Here is a 19,440-nt window from a genome sequence, read left to right on the forward strand (position 1 = left end):
TAAAGAAATTGACTTACAACACATACATTGTTCTGAAATCATCTCAGTGCTCAGCTTTGAAATCTAAAACAAGTCAAAAGGGTGTAAATGCTGCAGCATCTTCCTTTTGTGTCCAACCCTTTGTCTGTGCTTGGTTCTCTGCCTTACTCTGATTTATCATTTGGATCTTCTGGGGCTTTTCTCAGATTATCATTTGAGTACCTGAGATTTTCAGTGCTGCTCTCGTGTGCATTTCCACCTGGTCTTTAACTGGTGTTGCACAGAAGTTGATGTGGTTTTGTTTCTTTTCATCCAGAGGTTCCTCCAGTTCGACATGATTTAGGACAATTTGGAAAAATTATTTTGTATTACTGTTTGAGAGAGAGGAACCAGGCTCTTCTCTAATGTCTGCTAGTGGTTTTGAAGTGCATGACGTTGAGAGTGCCCCCATATGTATGGGCATGTAATACAGACTACTTTCCTCTCTATCTTTCTGGAGGAATGGCTGTCATCACATTGTTTCTCTGCCATGCTTGTCCATGTAAATGCTGATTATCATAGATTCAGAGTCAATTCACTATCATGTCCACATTTTAGTAAAATGGTGTAGTTATCACAAGATTACTTGTCCATTGTTTGTTAGTGCCTGTGATGTATCACACTGATATAAAGTATGAGAGTAGGATTTATTTTGTCTTTTGTCCCATTTAATGACATGATTGAGTTAAATCCTATGTAATACTAAAGTTCAGTCCTCCTTAAGAAGTTTATGATTATGTATTCTTCAAGTTTATCTTTGCAAATTGCTGACAAAAGTGAAATTTAGATTTGGAGATGCCAGTGTTGGACTGGGGTGTACAAAGTTAAAAAATCTCACAACACCAGGTTATAGTCCAACATGTTTATTTGGAAGCATTAGCTTTCGGAGCGTTGCTCTTTCATCAGGTGGTGTGTGACAACCACCTGATGAAGGAGCAGCGCTCCAAAAGCTAGTGCTTCCAAATAAACCTGTTGGACTATAATCAGGTGTTGTGTCATTTTTAATTGTGAAATTTAGAGGTACTTTCATATGAATTTGCAATTTGTTTAGCCAAATGTTCCATGAGTCCTATTTTTTTTGAAAATCAATGGTATGGCCAAGTAATATTGGCGGTAGGGTGGTGGCTCAGTGGTTAGCACTGCTGCTTCACAGCGCCAGGGACACGGGTTCAATTCCCACCTCGGGCAACTGCCTGTGTGGAGTTTGCACATTCTCTCCGTGTCTGCGTGGGTTTCCTCCAGGTGCCAGTTTCCTCCCACTGTCCAAAAATGTGCAGGTTAGGTGAATTGGCCATGCTAAATTACCCGTAGTGTTAGGTGGATTAGTCAGGGGTAAATATAGAGGGGTGGGTTTCTCTTCATTCAATTGTGTGAAACGTGACTGGTGAGAATAAACAACTCCATTGTCATCAGCTTCAAGGCTAATGTTGCACTCCTAAGCAGGAGTCCTATTAAACTCAGTGTTAATTCCATTTCTCTCTGTACAAATGCTATCGGGCATGCTGACTTTCTCTAGCATTTTGTATTTGTTGTCTGCCTAATGCACCCACACTTTTTTTAAAGTACAATTTTGAAAGACAGTAAAATTGGCATTCAGTGGAACTTGTAATATTTACTACAACAAGGAGTTACCTCCTTCTCCAGTTAGCTATAAGTAATTGGCAGGTAATTTAAGTTTATCCAAAATTGACGTGTACATATGTGATAGAGCAGAACTGCACATATTAATAAACCAATTATTGAGTGCAAAACCTTTCTGGCTCGCTCACTCTCTCTGAGTATTGGATGCTACGGTCAAGTTATTATTTATCACCCATTGGTAAATTCCAGATCAGCATTAGTTTGTGACTAGAATGCTATGATTGAGAGACCAGGTAGAGATAGCAGTCAAAAAATGACAGTGCTTCCACACCAAGTAAGGATTGGTCTTAATGAGAAAGTATATAAGATTTGAGCAGGTAGGGAAAGAGTTAAGTTTAGGGTTGCTTGACAAAGGCTTAACTAGCATGATTTTGACCAGATAAGAACTTGCAGTAAACAATGAGGTGCTGGAGGCAAGGGTAGTGGTTTAACAAGGTAAAGAACATCCATTGTAAATGCCAGATGGCTTAATCTTTACTGTTGATGCTCATTGATTGTAACGGTCACCCAATCAATATAGATGTTGCCTTATTTGGATACTGCTCCCTGGAAGTTATTACATAATTCCTGAAGAATCTGCTGTTTGAGAATAGACAGAGAACTCATGTCTCTCTGTACATGGGCGATCATGGTCTCTGCATGGCTCAGACCTCACTGCCCATACTGTGTCTCTGAGTGTTTGCTTCGACTGATACGGAAATGTGATAACAATTTTAATGACAAATATTCCTCTAATGCTTGTGCATGTATATTTTATAGGTGGGGAAAATGGGGGAGGTGTCATTTATTCTTGAGTTTACCTGCTTCATTAAATCAAGGAGGAAATGTGCGAGCACGCATTTGCTAGATTAGACAGAGACTAGGGAAAAGAGCCTTGGGTTTCGTGGCTACAGTTCTCTGAAAGATGCTGGTAAACAGTTGGATTTTTAAAATGACAGTCTGGTGGTTTTCCTGGTGATTTTCCAGGCCTATCCTAGAAATTCCAAAATTTATTATATTTGGTTTCATTGTTGTTCATTGGTGGTATTTGAGTTCATGGCACAATGTAAGTTTAGCAGTGAGACATGAGTTAACACAAAAATAACACTGAAGGTATTTAGTGAAGCTTTCAACCTAACCAACTTTGAAATAGATTAACCAAAGTATGAGTTTCTTTCCAATACACTCTCCCTCTTCACCTAAGTGACCTGAATTTTAGAGCAAATAAACTCAATACCAGAAACCTTTAACATGGGAAGAGTGGTTTTGAATGTATAAAGCAGAATATTGAATCCCTGGAATTGAAAGCTTCCAGGGTTGGTCAGTGCTTTCCCAAGTCTTGATAATTCAACCTGATAAAAGTCCAGATGAATAATAAAGACCTCACTGCCCATTTTTAGCTCTATGCAAACTAAGTACAATTTTAAAAAGCTCAGTTGGCTGGACAACTGATTTGCAGTGCAGAGTAATGTCAGCAGTGTGGGTTTAGTTCCTGCAATGGCTGAGGTTACCATGAAGGACTTTCCTCCTCAACCTTTCTCTTTGCCTGAGGTGTGGTGATTCTTGGGTCAAACCACCAACAGTCATCTCTCTCCAATAAGAAAGTAGTTTTATGGTCCAGACTTTGGTGATTTTACTTTATACTGTATAATTTAAAGCAGCTTGTTTCTCAGCATATTAGCTTTTCCACAGTTTTTCTTCATTCTTTCAGATCATCTTTTTCTTCAGCTCAAACATTGTTATCCTCTACCTTCAAAATTGCCGGTCTAATTGTTACTATGCTTGTATTTGGAATTTTCCAATTTTTTGGAATCTGGTTTTCTGTCCATTCTTGGTACATCCACAATAAAGTTTGAAATTAATCTGTGGTTGATTAGAAGTCCAGTACAAAGTTGTTCTCAGTGCTCGCTCTACCCTTAGCCCATACTCGTTAATTTTTCTTCTTTGTCCAAGATTGTCTTGGCCATGAGACCCATCTTCTGCACCCTTAACCTTATTGCCAGTAAGCTGCTGACCACCCAGTTGGGTTCTCTCTCTTTGCAAGTATTATTCTTCTGTCTTTCAAATCTGCTGTTAGCATCCCTTCAAAAAAATTTACTTTTTGTGCGTATTTTGCCTCATCACCTTCAAAGTCACTTCTCAAGTCTGTGGCAATTTGCCTGAACTCCAAGTTTGAATCTCTCCAATTGAGTTTCTGCCACTGTCACAGTATAGAAATGATTCTCAGTAACATCACAAATTGCATTGTTTATTTTTACATTTGTTCATAGAATGTGACAAGTATTTTGAGAGTTCATTGAAGAGATGCTTAGCAGGATATATAAAGATGATGTAGTGCATTTGGATTTCAAAATGTTCGATGAAGTACTGAAAAACGTAAGAGCCTATAGTGTTGGGGGTAGTATATTACATGGAGAGAGGGTTGGCTGACTATTAAGTGCTGGATAAAGGGAGCACTCTCGGGATGGCATCCTGTAACTGGTAGAGTGCCACAGGAATCAGTGCTGTGGCTGCTATCACTTGGAATAGAAATTAATAACTTGGATGAGAGAAGTGAATATACGATAGCTAAGTTTGCAGATGACACAAAAATAGTTGGGAAAGCAAGTGGTGAGGATGACATAGTCCACGGAGGAATATAGACTAGTTAAATAAGTGGACAAAAACTTGGCAGATGGAATAAAGTATGGGTATATGAGTTATTCACATTGGCAGGAGGAATAGAAGAGCTGAATATTATTTAAACAGGGAAAAGACTGCAGAAAGCTGCAGTGCAGAGGTATTTGTGTGCCCTCATGCATAAACTTCAAAAAGCGAGCATCCAGGTTCAGCAGGTAAATAGGATGGCAAAAGGAATGTAGGCCTTGATTTTAAAGGGAATGGAATAGAAGGATCAGGAGGTCTTGCTAAATAACGCAAGGTGCTAGTCAGACTGCATTTGGAATGCTGTGAACAGTTTTGGTTCCCTTATCTAAGGAGACAGTTCAGAGAAGGTTTGCTATATTGATTCTACATATGGAGGGGTTTTTTCATAATGAGAGGTTGAGTAGGTTGTGTTTGTACTCATTAGTGTTTAGAAGAATGAGAGGAGACCTTATTGAAATAAACAGGATTCTTTGGGGACAGGGTAAGTGAGGAGTTGTTGCTTCCATTATAGAACATGGCACACAGAACAGTACAGCACAGTATAGGCCCTTTGGCTCTTGATGTTGTGCTGACCTTTTATCTTAAGGTACTCTGAGATCAAACTAACTTACATATCCTTCATTTTACAATCATCCACGTGCCTATCCAAGAGTCACTTAAATGTCCCGAATGTATCTGACTCTACTACCACTGTTGGCAGTGCATTCCACGTTACCACCACACTCTGTGTAAAGAACCGACCTCTGACATCTCCCTTAAACCTTCCTCCAGTCTCCTTAAAATTATGCCCCCTCGTGATAGCTGTTGCCACCCTGGGGAAAAAGTTAATGCAGAGCCTAAGATCAAAAGACATAATCTTAGATTAATTGTCTTTTTTAAGACAGATGAGAGAAATTTCTTCTGTCAAAGTGCAATGAGCCTATGGATTTCTTTGTTGCAGAAGTCTGTGGAGATTGAATCATTAAATATATTTCAAGCGAAGTTGCAGATTTGAATCGACTGTTATGAGGATACGGCATGAAAGTATTGTTGAGGATTATCAGATCAGCATATCTCATTGAATGACAAAGCAGACTTGATCAGGCTGAATGCCCTACTTCTGCAACCTAAATTTTATAGTCTTTTGTGGGTACAGCTGGCAAGATCACCATTAACTGTCCATTGATCATTGCTCTTGAGAAGGTAATGGTGAGCTGCCTCCTTGAACAAGTATAGTGTGGTGCTGATTTCACAGTGCTCTTAAGAAAGGAATTAGAGTTATTTGACTCTGCAGTTGTGAAGGAATGATAAGACATTTCCAAGTCAGGTTGTGTAACTTGGGATTATGATAGAAGTCCCGGGCTTGAAACGTGTAGTCGAAGGCTCCTTTTGTGATTTTTATTTTGAAGTGAGTCAATTAGATGGTACATGTTGCTGAAGGGTACCGGTCACACTGCCTGCTCTGTTCTGAATGATGTTGAGCATTTTGAATATTATTGTAGCTGTAGTCATTCAGGCAAATGGCAAGCATTCTGTTGCACACCTTACTTATGTCTTGTAGATGGTGGGCTTGTTTTGGGCTGTTGGGAACTGAGTTACGAACTTCAGTATTCCCACTCTCTGATCCACTGTTAATCATAGTATTTAAATAGCTGGTTCATTTAAGTTTTTGGTCAATGGTAACTGTCAGGCTGTTAATTGCAGGCATTACCAATGATGGTAATGTAGCCGAATGTCAAGAGGAGATGGTTAGATTCTTGGATACTTGAGATTGTCATCACCTGACCCAAGTGACTGTAACAAAGGTAAACCATTCTTCCTCATCTTTCTCCATTGATGTGAGAACTTTGATACATTCGACCATACTTTCCTTGTCTACTGTCTCTCCAGCTCTGTATATGTGGTTGGGTGTGCACACTTGGTTCCATTTTTGGCTATCTCATTGTATCCAGGGTATCACTGACAATGGCTTCTCTTCCCTCTCTGCAACTTTGCTTCTGTTGCCTTCCAAGAATCCATTGTTAGTCCTCTCCTAAATCTCATTTGCATGCTGTCACTTAGCCATATTGACTCTTCCACTGTTTCTATATTGTTATGCTTTAGAGGTAGTGCACTGGAAATCAAACTTCGCTGTTCCTGGAGTTGTCACAAAATCTGAAGATTTTAGAAAATACACAATTTTCCAAATTTTCTTTCTTTCAGACCCAGGTATCAGAGGGCGCAGACCAGGTTTAGTATAAAATTATTGAAGCATAGTTCTTTATTATGTAATATTATAGAAAAATATTTTGGATGCTGGATTTAATGGAGAAAGAGGTCAAGGAGAAGAGCTGGGCAGGACTGCAACAAGGCCCATAAAAAGACAGGTTTCCTTAGCAATGCCAATTATTTTGAGGAAGTGAGTGGAGTCAAAGTAGAAGCTGTTATTCAAGTTCAGCTAGGCAGAAGAGGATTGTGACAGATGGAGACTTTTGAGCCTCTGAACAGGAAGCAGTGGAAGCAAGTGACCTGCATACTATTCTCATGGAAGATGGAGGTTTTGGCAGGTGAGACATCCATCTGTTGGTCAGCCAGTGGTTTTGCTAATTGGGAAACATTTAAATTGTGCTTGGAGGCAGTTAACATTCACTCTGAATATTCTTATTTACAGATATATCATCATTAAGAAACACCCACGTTTCATGCAGGTCGGACTTGGTAAAGGTTTCCTTCCCTGAAAGATGTGTTGTAAACCAGATGTCAGTGAAATTTTTATTGAGTTTGATTGTACCAGGTGTCTCTTTGAGATTTTGAATTAATTTAATGTCTCAGTATTTAAATTATTGCTCTCATCCTCAGTGTTACCAATGTGTAATCACTACATTCCCAACACCACTTTCTAGCTGCGCTTGTGTAGTGATGGGTGTGCCAAATGATATTCTCTGCTTCTATTGAATGTCACAGCTGAATGGGCTGTACTTTATCTGGTTACTACTCAGATGTCTTGTTGGGAAAAGAATTAATGGGGCACTCGCCTTCAGTTAGATTAGATTACTTACAGTATGGAAACAGACCCTTCGGCCCAACAAGTCCACACCGACCCGCCGAAGCGCACCCGCCCAGACCTAACACCTAACGCTACAGGCAATTTAGCATGGCCAATTCACCTAACCTGCACATTTTTTTGGACTGTGGGAGGAAACCGGAGCACCCGGAGGAAACCCACGCAGACACGGGGAGAATGTGCAAACTCCACACAGTCAGTCGCCTGAGGCGGGAATTGAACCCAGGTCTCTGGCGCTGTGAGGCAGCAGTGCTAACCACCGTGCCGCCCACGAAATTGAAATAATATGGTGTGGTAATAGATGGAATAACGTAAGTCAATTATTACTGTGACCTGTGTAAAATAATAATGGGATGAGAACACAGATGGGAAGTTGTGTAGTGCGGGTCACAATGGCATGAGCAAATTTGTCGCGTGGTGCTAGCTCCCTAAGGCACAATTAAAAATTGTGGGTTTAGATTTCCATATGCTTTCAGCCATAAAATGATACTGCAGTCTGTTGTTAAACAGCTGCTAATGGTGGCTTGAGTATAAGAGTGGGTAGATTATTAAGAGTTGTAACTGTACATACTGTGATTCACTGGTCATTTGATAGCAAATAGTTAACTGCCATAGTTGTTTAGCCTGCTATTTGCCCAAATGGGGAATATTCCATTTGAAGGTGCCTTGTTCACGGTAACCTTGTTACGCCAGCTTGTATTAGCAGCGCAGCGTGTCTGGAAAACTCAAATGCACCATATCTCACTTGCAGTAGTGTCTCTCCTGCACACATTTCACTTCATCAAGTAATGGTCATCTAAAATTTGTTTACCATTAGTCCTACCAATGTTCAGAGAGTCTGACTGCTCCTTTCATGAAGCAGCTTCACAGCACAACCAAGGTGTGCTTTTGTGTTAAAGGGCATTATAGCTTCAGCTGTTTAATTATGAATAAGGTGGCACAGTGCAACTCTGTCAAGTCAGCTAATCTTTGCAAACAAGACTGGACACTGGATTGTAAATCCTGGAATGGATGTGTTTCATAGGCAAACCTGAATTTGTCTTCAGACAAGCTTATTATCAGACTTCTTAAAAATGTGATTAAGAAATAATAAGGAGAAAGTGATGACTGCAGATGCTAAAGATCAGAGTCGAGAGTGTGGTGCTGGAAAAGCACAGCCAGTCAGGCAGCATCTGAGAAGCAGGAGAATTGACGTTTCTGGCATAAGCCTTTCATCAGGAATCAGAATTCTCTTCCTGATGGACATGAATAGGAAATATTTGGAGGGATCTGGGCCAGAAGTAGGCAGGTGGGACTAGTTTTAGTTTGGGATTATTATTTGGCATGGACTGGTTGGATCAAAGGGTCTGATTCTGTGTTGTATGATTCTATGACTTTGTTGTTAAAACCAGGATTGCAAGCCAAACAAGATCAGTCTCATTACAGCTTGATTTGCAGAAGTGAAATTAAAACAATGACCTTCAAAACTGCTCAATTGTTCCTAAGCATATTTTACAAATAACAGATTTTGGACATTTGTTATTAAGAATGTAACTTTAGCAGAATACAGATAAACTATAAAAAATCTAATACCTATAATCTAAGCCCAATCTGCTTTGATTGTGAATATCTCTCTGTCATCAGCAGATAGAGTTAAGGGACAAATTTAAAGAAAATAGTCACAGTTTTCTGGTTGGATAACCGTTTCAATAATGAATACCAAGCCTTTCTGAAACCTTTGGATGTTGGGTTGTATTAGGGGCACGTAGGACTGTATATCTTCAAACAGTTTCTGCAGACCTCTGGAGACTTTTACTTATGTCTTACTGATTGGGATTATTTTCTCAGAACTTCCAACAAGTTGATGACCAGAGAGCTACGAGAGAGAGCAAAAAACAAAAACAACCCTAGATTGGAACCTTCCAAAACAAAACTATCTTCTACCTCAAATCCAATCAGAGCCAGTTCACACTCTGTTTTCTTTTTTAACATTCTCTGTGGTTGGCTAGCCAGTATCAGTCCTCCCCTGATTGACCAACTTAACTAGCTGCCAGTCCCCAAGCATAGCAACATCTCAGTGGCAGAGTGTTGATAGTGAGCTTAGAGGCAACAAGTGTCTGTAATTTGTTCTCTCCTCATTTTTAAACTAGGCTGTTTTTCCAAGTTCAAATCAAAATCATAGAGTCAAAGAGGTCTACAGCATGGAAACAGGCCCAACTTGTCCATGCCACCAGTTTTCACAATTTAAATTACTTCCATTTGCCTGCTTTTGGTACATATTCCTCCATACCTAATCCATCCATGTACCTGTCCAATTGTTTCTCAAATGACGAAATTGCATTTGCTTCCTTCTGGCAGCCTGTTCCAGTCACCACCCTCTGTGGAAAAAATTGCCCCCTGGACTCTTTGGTATCTCTCCCCTCTCAATGCTTGTCTCAGTGCATGCAAATGAATGTCTCAATTCCAAACCAAAAAACACAAAAGGTAATATAAACATAGTGATACTTTCTCAACATACATTTGGATCAGTATATGAACAGGAAGGGTTTGGAGTGATATTGGCCAGGAGCAGGCAGGTGGGACTAATTTAGTTTGGGATTATGTTCAGCATGGGTTACTTGGACCAAAGGGTCTATTTCAGTGCTGTATGACTCTGTGACTCATGTGTGAGAAAGAACTTTGCAACCAATAAAGTCAAAGTGGAGTCAGTATTGTGATGGAGGAAACACAACAGCCAAATAATGCTTCCACACAAAGGAATGTAATAATGACCAGATCCTCTACTTTTAGTAAGATTGATGAAGGGATGAATATTGGCCAGGATGCCATAGATAACTCTCTTGGTATTCTTCAAAACCTCAGTTTAATGATTGATTGACAGAAGGCACCTGCCTCTAACAGTGCAGCACTCCATCAGTAATAACCAAGAGTGTCAATCTACTTATGTTTTTGTACTCAAGACTCTGATGTGCTACCAATTAAGTCAACAATGACTAATCAGGTTCAGTTAATTCCCCCCTCTACTGTCCAACTGCCCTAAGAATTCTGTGGCTAATTTTAACCCTGCTGATGAAATCTCTCAAAGTTTAGCTTTTTGGAGTAGATATTCTTTAATGAGAGATTGCTCAGTTTATTTCAACCAGGTTTGGGTGCCTAAAATAGTAGGATTCTGCTGATGGGTTGAGCAGGTGAGATGTAATAATATTGAGGGAGTTACAACTGAAACATGGGTGTTGGCCTGTCAAGATCCCACTTTGGCATTTAAATTCAATTAGTATATCTGGAGTTGAAATGAATTTTAGGCTTGAATAGCCAGATTGCCTATTCCTGCTCCTAGTTTCTCTGTGCAGTGTTATTAATCCTTTGTTTTTATAACCACTAATCATTCTATCTATCTAGAATTTGGAATGTTTAACCTGTGAGTGTTGTCAATCTGTGGAAGATTAAATAGCTGCTCTCCAGTGAGCATAAAGTGTCAATATCAGAAGAGAGATGCCCTGTAAGATTTGAATTGTTATGTACTTTGATAATGAAACCAATGGGCTTTTAATCAAGTTGCCTAATCCAGTTGTTGCCTGGCCAATATTTTATTTCCTGTGGATTAATAACCAGTATTAATAGACAAAGAGCCTGCTTAGTTCAGCTAAAAACATTTTAGAAAGCAAGTAGCATGTTGATATAGATTGCAAATTAAATTTATTTGTTGTTTAAAACCTGAGAAGGTTGTTTGAGGAACCATGTGTGAGATGCTGCCATTCTTGCTGGTGGAAGTAAAACCCAGTGATTCATTTAGAACTTTTAAATCAGCTATTAAACATAAAGTGCTGGCAATGCTACTATATATATTGTCATCCATGTGAGAGTCATCTGTCATAATTTATTTACAGTGACAGTACTGGAACGTTTAGAACAGACACTTTTAAGTGCCAAGGATGTAAGGTATTACTGTTTGTAAAATTTCTTCTTTAAGCATTGTGCCAGTCTATAGAATAGCGATATCTGTCGAGGTAAATGCGGAAATAATTTTAAGAATTTTCAGAAAGCCTGTGTTAGTATACTAATGTCGTGATTGTTACTGTACTGCTAATTAAAGAGGCCATAAATTCAAATCCCTCCATGGCAGATTGAGAAATTAATTTGTGTACTTAAAGTAAATCGGGAAATAAAATGTTAGAATCAGACCATCAAGAAAGCTGCTATCTGGCTTGTGTGATTTCATTCCCATGGCTGGCTTTGATTTTTAGCAGCCCTCAGAAGTGACACAAAACTACTATAATACATGGTCTGAGAGGAAGGCCCACTACCACCACCTGGAGGCAGCTACTGCCAGCAATGAATGCAGTGAGAATAAAAGGTAGAGTGCATGGTGTGAATGATGGCATGGAAAGACTCCTGGCCAGATCTCCCAGGAGTAATCCAACCTCCATCTTCAGAGTTCTGAAGTTTTATTTTGACATATTGCATAGCTAATTCATTTAGAAATGGCTGATCATCTCCACTTCCTCTACCCTTGAGGACAGAGTTTAGGTTGTAACCACTCATAGTAAAATATTTCTTCTTCACAGTATACCTCTGTCCTTATCTACTGCTCAACACCTGAAAGCAGTTCACAATATCTGAAACAACAATTTGGAATCATTGATTTATCTTGGATCTCCCCATAACTTCGGATGCTCCAATGAGAGCCATTTCAGATTCTACAGTCCATGTGGTAGCTAAAATCTGTCATCCCTGGAACCATTCTGTCAAGTACCAGCATCCTCAAAACATAGTGAACAGAGCTAAGTGCAAGACTCTTCAATGTGCCCAAACCAGAACTTAGGTTCAATATAATTTCCCTACTTTTGCACTCATACCTTAATTTCTGAAGCCCAAGATTTCTTTAACTGCGTTAACTACTCTCTCAGTACATTTTCAAAGATCTAAGCATACGCATGCACATTTCTTTGGCCCTGCACACATTTTAAAGCAATGCCCTTAAATATATGTTGTCCCTCCTAGAACCTTCAGTCAAAATGAATCAAATCCCACTTCTCAGTCTATTCTGCTGGCTTATCTATCCTTTTACATTTTCATGCTATCCTTATTATTTGCCATACCTTTGCATTTGCCTTTTTAAAATAATCTTGATTATTGTTTTAAAAAACTTTGTCCACCATAGATGTTTTGACGGGCCTGTAACTGCTGGGAATGTTATTTCTTTGTTGATTTGCATGCAGAAGTCTTTCTCTTAGTGTCATTTAGAAAACTGATTGAAGTCACTTAACTGCTGTGAGTGCATTGGGTGGACAATTCCTGACCCTGCAAAGCATGGTTTGATTGTGAAATTTCAATGGTGAAAGCGCAGAGGCAGTACTTTTGGAACTTTGTGTCTGTGCTGGATCTTTTGAGGGATTACTTGACTTTGTACTATTCCTGCCTTCTCCCGTACGTTCTTCCTTTTCAGATATTAATTCAATTCCAGATTCTAACCACTCACTGCACGATAATGGTTTATCTCATTTTGCCATTGCTTCTGTTGCCATTCACCTTAAATCTATGTCATCTTAATCTTCTCTTGTTCTTGATCTCTCCACCAATGCTGACAGTTTCTGTTTATTTGATCCAGAGTCTTCATGATTTTGATTGTATCAAATCTCCTGTGAACCTCATGTTCTCTGAAAGAGTTTTTTAACGCGTTGCTAAGTTTTGAAAATGCCCTATAATTATGTTTGCATCAACTTCTGATCAAAATTGCATGTTTTGTTTCAACTATTGAGTTCCATCGATTTTGCCTGGTATTTGTGGTAACTAGAAGGAAATAGGCATAATTATCGTATTGGATTTGGTTTTAATTTCACCTTGACACAGTTGTGATTTATATTTATATTTTAAAAGTAGCATATGTGTTATGTGTGACACTTTCAAAACTCATGTGACAACAATAGATGTAAATATGAACATCCACAATCATTCATAAAAATACTTTCTTCACATTCCCTTGTAATTGATTATTTATCACTTATAGAACAAGAGAGACGAACATTTACTCAAGAAAAGAAATGTGCCACAAGAGGAAAGTTTAGAAGATTCTGATGTGGATGGAGATTTCAAAGCTGTAAGTGAAATTCTTATATGGAAAATATGTATAAAGATACATTTTTACTACTGTAAATTTTGTATACCAAGTGTTTTTTTAACAAATAATTGCTACATATCAGGTTAAAGTAAATCATTGAGAAACTATGGCTGCAGCAGCATCTGGCTGTTGCGATTAATTGTTTTGTAGTAACCGTTCTGGAAAAGAGATTGTGGTATTGGTGATATAAATCTGTTTAGTCGCATGGGTCCAGTTTGGTGGAAGCAGGAGAATCTGGTCATTACGGGCCTAATGCAATCTTCTCAGGTAAAATTGATGATGTCCATCAAATGGACACTGGGACCAAAAGTATAACGTTTTGGAATTGTAGTGAGGGTAGAAGAATTATTTGGTAGTTGTGTGAAATGTTTGTGGTTTGAAACGTCAGTGAAACATAAAGCATTCAGTATTAAAAAAGGATTAATATTAGCTTTAGTTGAAGAATTTGGAACATTTATATTTTCCTTAAAACAACTTTCATTGTGCTTGATCATGTATGTAATTTTTTATTACCAATTTATCTAACGTTAGTTTGTTAATAAACCACTAGTTAATCAAATCACTATGCATTTGCAATCATTTGATAATCTCACTTACCAAGGTATGTATAAACATTAGTTTTTGTGGGGAATTCAATCTGTGTACCTGTACTGTTATAGCTAACAATGCTGAAAGTTGAGCTATTTTTCTGGTTTGATTCTGCAAACCTTGTATATCATTGCAAATCAGCAAAGGTCGAAGATGACCAGGTATGAAATAAGCGCTAAGCAAATTTGTACTAAACGACTCATCAATAGGTCTGAGTTCTGCAAAAATGGCAAGATATCAAGTAGGTTTTATAAAGTGGGAAATGGAAAGATATTGTGAGTTAATCATTTTGTTTGCTATTTTAAAAGAAAAAGATGCCATTGGTCAACTTGCATTTTGTATAAAGATGTTCACTAAATTGAATAACTTAATGTAGGTTAGATAATTTTTGTAATAAAAATATTTTAGGAAGATTAGACTAGATTTTCCAAGGAATGGCAATCACTTTCAGATTCACTTCCAGTCTTTATCTTCACAAAAGAGAAGCACAACTTTTCTGACGGAAGATTCTGCTCAGAATTCCCCCAAGAATGTAACGCTGTGCTTCCATTCTGACAGATGTTTGACAGCGTAGAGCTCATAGACTAAATCATCCTTCTCTCTCTTCTTCCCCACCCCCACCCCCCCCCCCCAACGCGTGCGCGTGCACACGCACACGCACACCACTCTCAGCAGTGGGGGGGAGGATCTGGTCCAATCCAGCAATGTGGAGAGAAGGGGTGGGAGAAGTTGGGTCTGGCACGCTAAAGGAATGTTGTGTCAGTGTTTGGAGCATCTATTAAATCCAGCTCTTCTTGAGTAACTATTTAACTGAATTTTGTTGGAGGCATCTGAAGTGTCTGAATCATCAAATTTAAATGAAGACGTTTGCAAGATTCCAAGCATAGCGAAATTGCCCAGTGGAAAATGCAGTTTTTCAGACTATTCCTATTACGATGGGGATTCTGCAGGGTAATAATGCTTAGCTCCTATCTATACTGGGATAATGACTTTAGCCAGTAGAAAATCTGGTTCACAAATGTCGTAACAGAATGGCTTTTAAAAAATCTTGTTGCCTTAAGATATGAATTTCCCATAACTAATACTCATCAATCTATTTCTGCAGCAAATACTGATGGGTCAGAATAAATAAGTTGAATAAACATTTAGAAATAAATTCATTTGCTTTTAAAGACCTAGGTCTTGGAGCCGAAGAATATTGCTTTACATGTTCCTAATTGCAAAAATAAGAGTTCTGGATAATTTTCAGGAATCAAATGGTTGGGTGAAACACTCAAAGTGAGAGAAATTATCATTGCTAAGCCTTTACTCTAGAATAACGGTACCATAAAAATTGCCACATAATTTTACTTGTTTCTTTTCCAGCAAAATATAACATTAGATGCTATTCTTCAGGTAAGAAAACTATTAACTGAAATTTTTGAACTATTGAAATTTTGTGGCTGTTTTCGTGCTATTTGATCCTTTAAATGTTTCCGTAACAATAGACATCTTTATTTTTATATTGCACTGTGAATGTAAAATAAGAAATAAGTTGCTGCATGTCATTTTTGTTCTACAGTGTAGAAAAAAATTAAAACTCCACTTAGGTATGGTATGGTCACAAAGAGAGAATCCCACTGAACAGCTCAGATAGGTTTTACTTAAATGGTAGGAAAAAAGACTTGAGCAATTGGAAGCCAGATAACTGCCCCCAGGACAAGACTGCGCCAATCCAATTTTGGCATCTTCCTTTTGTAATTATTACCCTCCAGGGATGCATTAATAGTTTTCAATCATGTATTTATTTAGCCATGTCCTGGAGCATTCCTTTAGTGTGGTAAAATGGTGCAGATGTTGACTGTTATTGCTATTTCCTTGCACTAGATTGCTATTCTAGCAGGTTTATTCCTTTCAATTTTATTTTGAAGTGATTAACTTTGGAATGCTTCAATGCCCACATTGTCTGAGGAGCCACTGTTTATTTCATCAAAATGTTGTCCTTCACACTGTCTTGATCCATGTAAACAATGGCCTTCCAGAATTTACAATAGTTTAAAATAGTCGGATTAATTTCAACATCAGTCACTGAAATAGAAGGCTATTAACTTTTTCCTGCCATCTTCTGGCCAATTTTCACTCCTTTAAGTCGATTCTCACTTACATTTGAGATTCCATTTTTAATATTGTCCACAGTGACTTCAAAAGCCAAGTGTTGATCCCTATATGCATGTTTCATGAGCGGTGAGCTGTGAAGTACGGCATTGTAAAGTGGAATAATCCAGTAATATCAATGCAAAAAGAAAGTGATGTTTAAAATTCCAGAATGGCAATATGCCTTTGAGGAAATTTGTTCAGGCTTTAGGAAAAGCTAATGGCTAATTTTTTGTAAAGTGTCAATAGAAGCCTGTTATAGCATGTTAAAAGTTAGAAGGTCTACTTGAATCCAAATTGGATTGTATAGGTAAATGCAAAGACAGCTTCTGGATCATGTATCTTTTGAGCAAATTTAACTTTTGATCAGCAGGTTAGGGTGTTTAGCGTAGAAGCTTGGAGCATCAGTGAATGTTAAACAAAAAAACTGAAAGAACTGCGGACGCTGGAAATGAGAAATTGCTGCATAGACTCAACAGGTCTGACAGCATCTGTGTGGAGAAATCAGAGCTAACATTTTGGGTCCACTGACCCTTCGGGACTGGATTCACAGATGCTCCCAGACCTGCTGAGCTTTTCCAGCAGTTTTTGCTTTGCCTCAGTGAGTATTCCTGATCTCATGAGGTGAGGGTGGCATGCGACTTGATCACTGGCTGGATGATGCTGCACAGTATTAATTGAGGTAATAGGTGATGAAGCTGACACAGCGGTTTCAGTTAACAGAATAACTTCATCAAAGGTCAAACTGAAACTGCAATCAGAACTTTCTCTTAAAGGAAAGGGTGCGCTCATGAATAAATCAGTATTTTTTGACATTTCATATTTTGCATTGTATCCTAACTATTTGCAAACCCGTCATATTTGACTATAAACTGAATCTGTCATTGATGTTTTGAAGTCTTGTTTTGAGAGGTTATCCATTTGATTTCTGAGATGCAGTACATGAATGAACTGTAAATATGACTGTGGTGTCTGAAATCCCAGTATCATACCATCATCATGTCACAGATCAATTGATAAAAACTTAAAAATGTAAAATGTTCTGCCCATTTATATGTTTAGAAAACCTTTGCTGCAAGTGTCCGTAAATGTAATAAATAAATATTGAACTTAGAAAATTTTCCAATAAGCGGACCCTTTGGGATTTAGATTCTAACTGGCTATTTTCGCAAATATTGAAGTGCTTTATTGTCTAAGGAAAGTCCTTGGATGTGCACCATCTCTCCTCAACCACAATATTGATTCCTACTCATCCCATTATTATAATCCAAACGTCAAATGTCTATCATAAGCAGTGGGAAGAGTTTAAATGCTGCTGTAAATTCAAAACTTGGTACTTAACTCATCCTGTGTCCATCTTTCAGTAGTTAGAAAAATTTACTCCCCTAAAGACCTCCATTTATTATCTACCTTCCCATTTGCCTGAATCTTTCAAGCCAATATTTTGCATACCTCCTCCTCAGTATGTGCCCCTCAATGATTTCAGTGCCTGACCTCTTTGCTTCAACGTGCCTCACACATTCCTGATCATCAAACGTCTATGTCCTTTGGCCACACTCTTAATTCAGGAGGTTGGCATCATAATTGAAGTTTTAGTCTAGGTTAATTTATTTTCTCAATTCCAGCTAATGTTGAGATAGATATGGAAGTGCTTTATTACAACAAAATTAGATTTCCATATTTCTTAATTTCCATTTGCAGTTAATTTCCAGCTACACTCCAATGGATTTTTTCAGCCTCAATTAGGAGGCAAGGCAACAAAATGTGAAAATATTGTCCAACACCAAGATGTGGCTTTTACTTTGTAGTTTGTTCAGAAGAGTTTAAAGGAAAGCTGTACCATCTCTTTCTTCACAGTTTATTGCTTCAATTGCCTTCTGAAACACGTCATCCAAATTCTATGTGGATAGAATTGAATTGAATAGCGTTAAATCTCCTCAGTACTGATTTTGTATCAAGAAGGGCTCCTGGATTATTCCCTGTTTCTCATTGAGATCTCATTAAAACAGTGGTGACATCATTTCAGCACAACGTATACATGATGCATGTTACACACATTAAAATTCCTTGGAGTAGTCATGTAAAAAATAAAATATGTAAAATTTATATGCTGTTTAGAGCTAATGTTACTCGTTAATTCAAAATACTTCCATTCACCATGGATAACATGTACTTAATAGTCAAACAAGCCAGAACATTTTCAAAATTAAACTTGTCTGTAGATTAATATGTTTATGCAATGAGCATATCTTAAGTTGTTTTACTCCCGTTTGAATTACTCATCGCATTTCTGTATTTGTATTAATTCTCACCATTACAGTTACTGTTTGACTTTTCCTTTTGTTCACATTTGTTGATATGATTGCTTCATGCCATTTCCTGCATGATGTATTATTGTTGTCACTTTGGGTACCAAACCCCACCTACCTGATAAAGCAAATTACAATATGAAGAAATTTATTGTCCTTTACATGCTTTACTCCACACTATCCAATTTTGTTCTCAAGCGTGACACTCAGTGCAGTACTGAGGGAGTGCTGCAGTGTCTCGGGTGCTATCTTTTGGATGGGATGTTAGATGGAGGCCCCAACTGCCCCTTCATGTGGGTATAGAAAATACTACCTTTTGAAGAAGGCATTACCCAAATGACCTGATGAATATATATCCCTCAATCAATGTCAGTTAGTAGGTTACCTGGTCATTGTCCCAGTGTGTTTATGGGAGATTCTGCACAAATTGCTGGGTTTTTTTCCCGATGTTACAGCTTTGTATCTTAGATTACAGCAGTAACTGGACGTCAATGGTGTGAGATGTCTGGTTGTTGTGAAACGCTGTATGTAAGTGCAAGTCTGTCCTTTTCCTGAGTTTGGAGCTGTGACTCCCAAACCATTTAAATGCGTACATGCCATTTACAGTGGTGAATGGTGCGTGTGCAATCATGTCAGCAAACACAGCCATCGCTTCTTTTTAAAGAAAGACGTTGCAGTGTCATAGTGCCATAGACATGTACAGCATGGAAACAGACCCTTTGGTCCAACCCGTCCATGCCGACTAGATATCCCAACACAATCTGGTCCCACCTGCCAGCACCCGGCCCCTATCTCTCCAAACCCTTCCTATTCATATACCCATCCAAATGCCTTTTAAATGTTGCAATTATACCGGCCTCCACCACTTCCTCTGGCAGCTCATTCCATACACATACCACTCTCTGTGTGAAAAAGTTGCCCCTTAGGTCTCTTTTATATCTTTCCCCTCTCACCCTAAACCTATGCCCTCTAGTTCTGGATTCCCCAACCTCAGGGAAAAGACTTTG

General features: G+C 38.4%; 1 protein-coding gene across 1 annotated transcript in view; it reads left to right on the forward strand.

Moving 5' to 3' along the window:
* kpna3 (karyopherin alpha 3 (importin alpha 4)) overlaps positions 1-19,440 on the forward strand; it is a 91,082-nt gene that overhangs the window by 26,121 nt on the left and 45,521 nt on the right. Inside the window, exons 3-4 of the mRNA XM_043700423.1 lie at positions 13,293-13,382; positions 15,357-15,386. Of these exons, the coding sequence (XP_043556358.1) occupies positions 13,293-13,382; positions 15,357-15,386 (120 nt within the window). The remainder of the gene's footprint in view (positions 1-13,292; positions 13,383-15,356; positions 15,387-19,440) is intronic.

This window comes from Chiloscyllium plagiosum, chromosome 12 (assembly GCF_004010195.1).
Source record: "Chiloscyllium plagiosum isolate BGI_BamShark_2017 chromosome 12, ASM401019v2, whole genome shotgun sequence".
NCBI lineage: Eukaryota > Metazoa > Chordata > Chondrichthyes > Orectolobiformes > Hemiscylliidae > Chiloscyllium > Chiloscyllium plagiosum.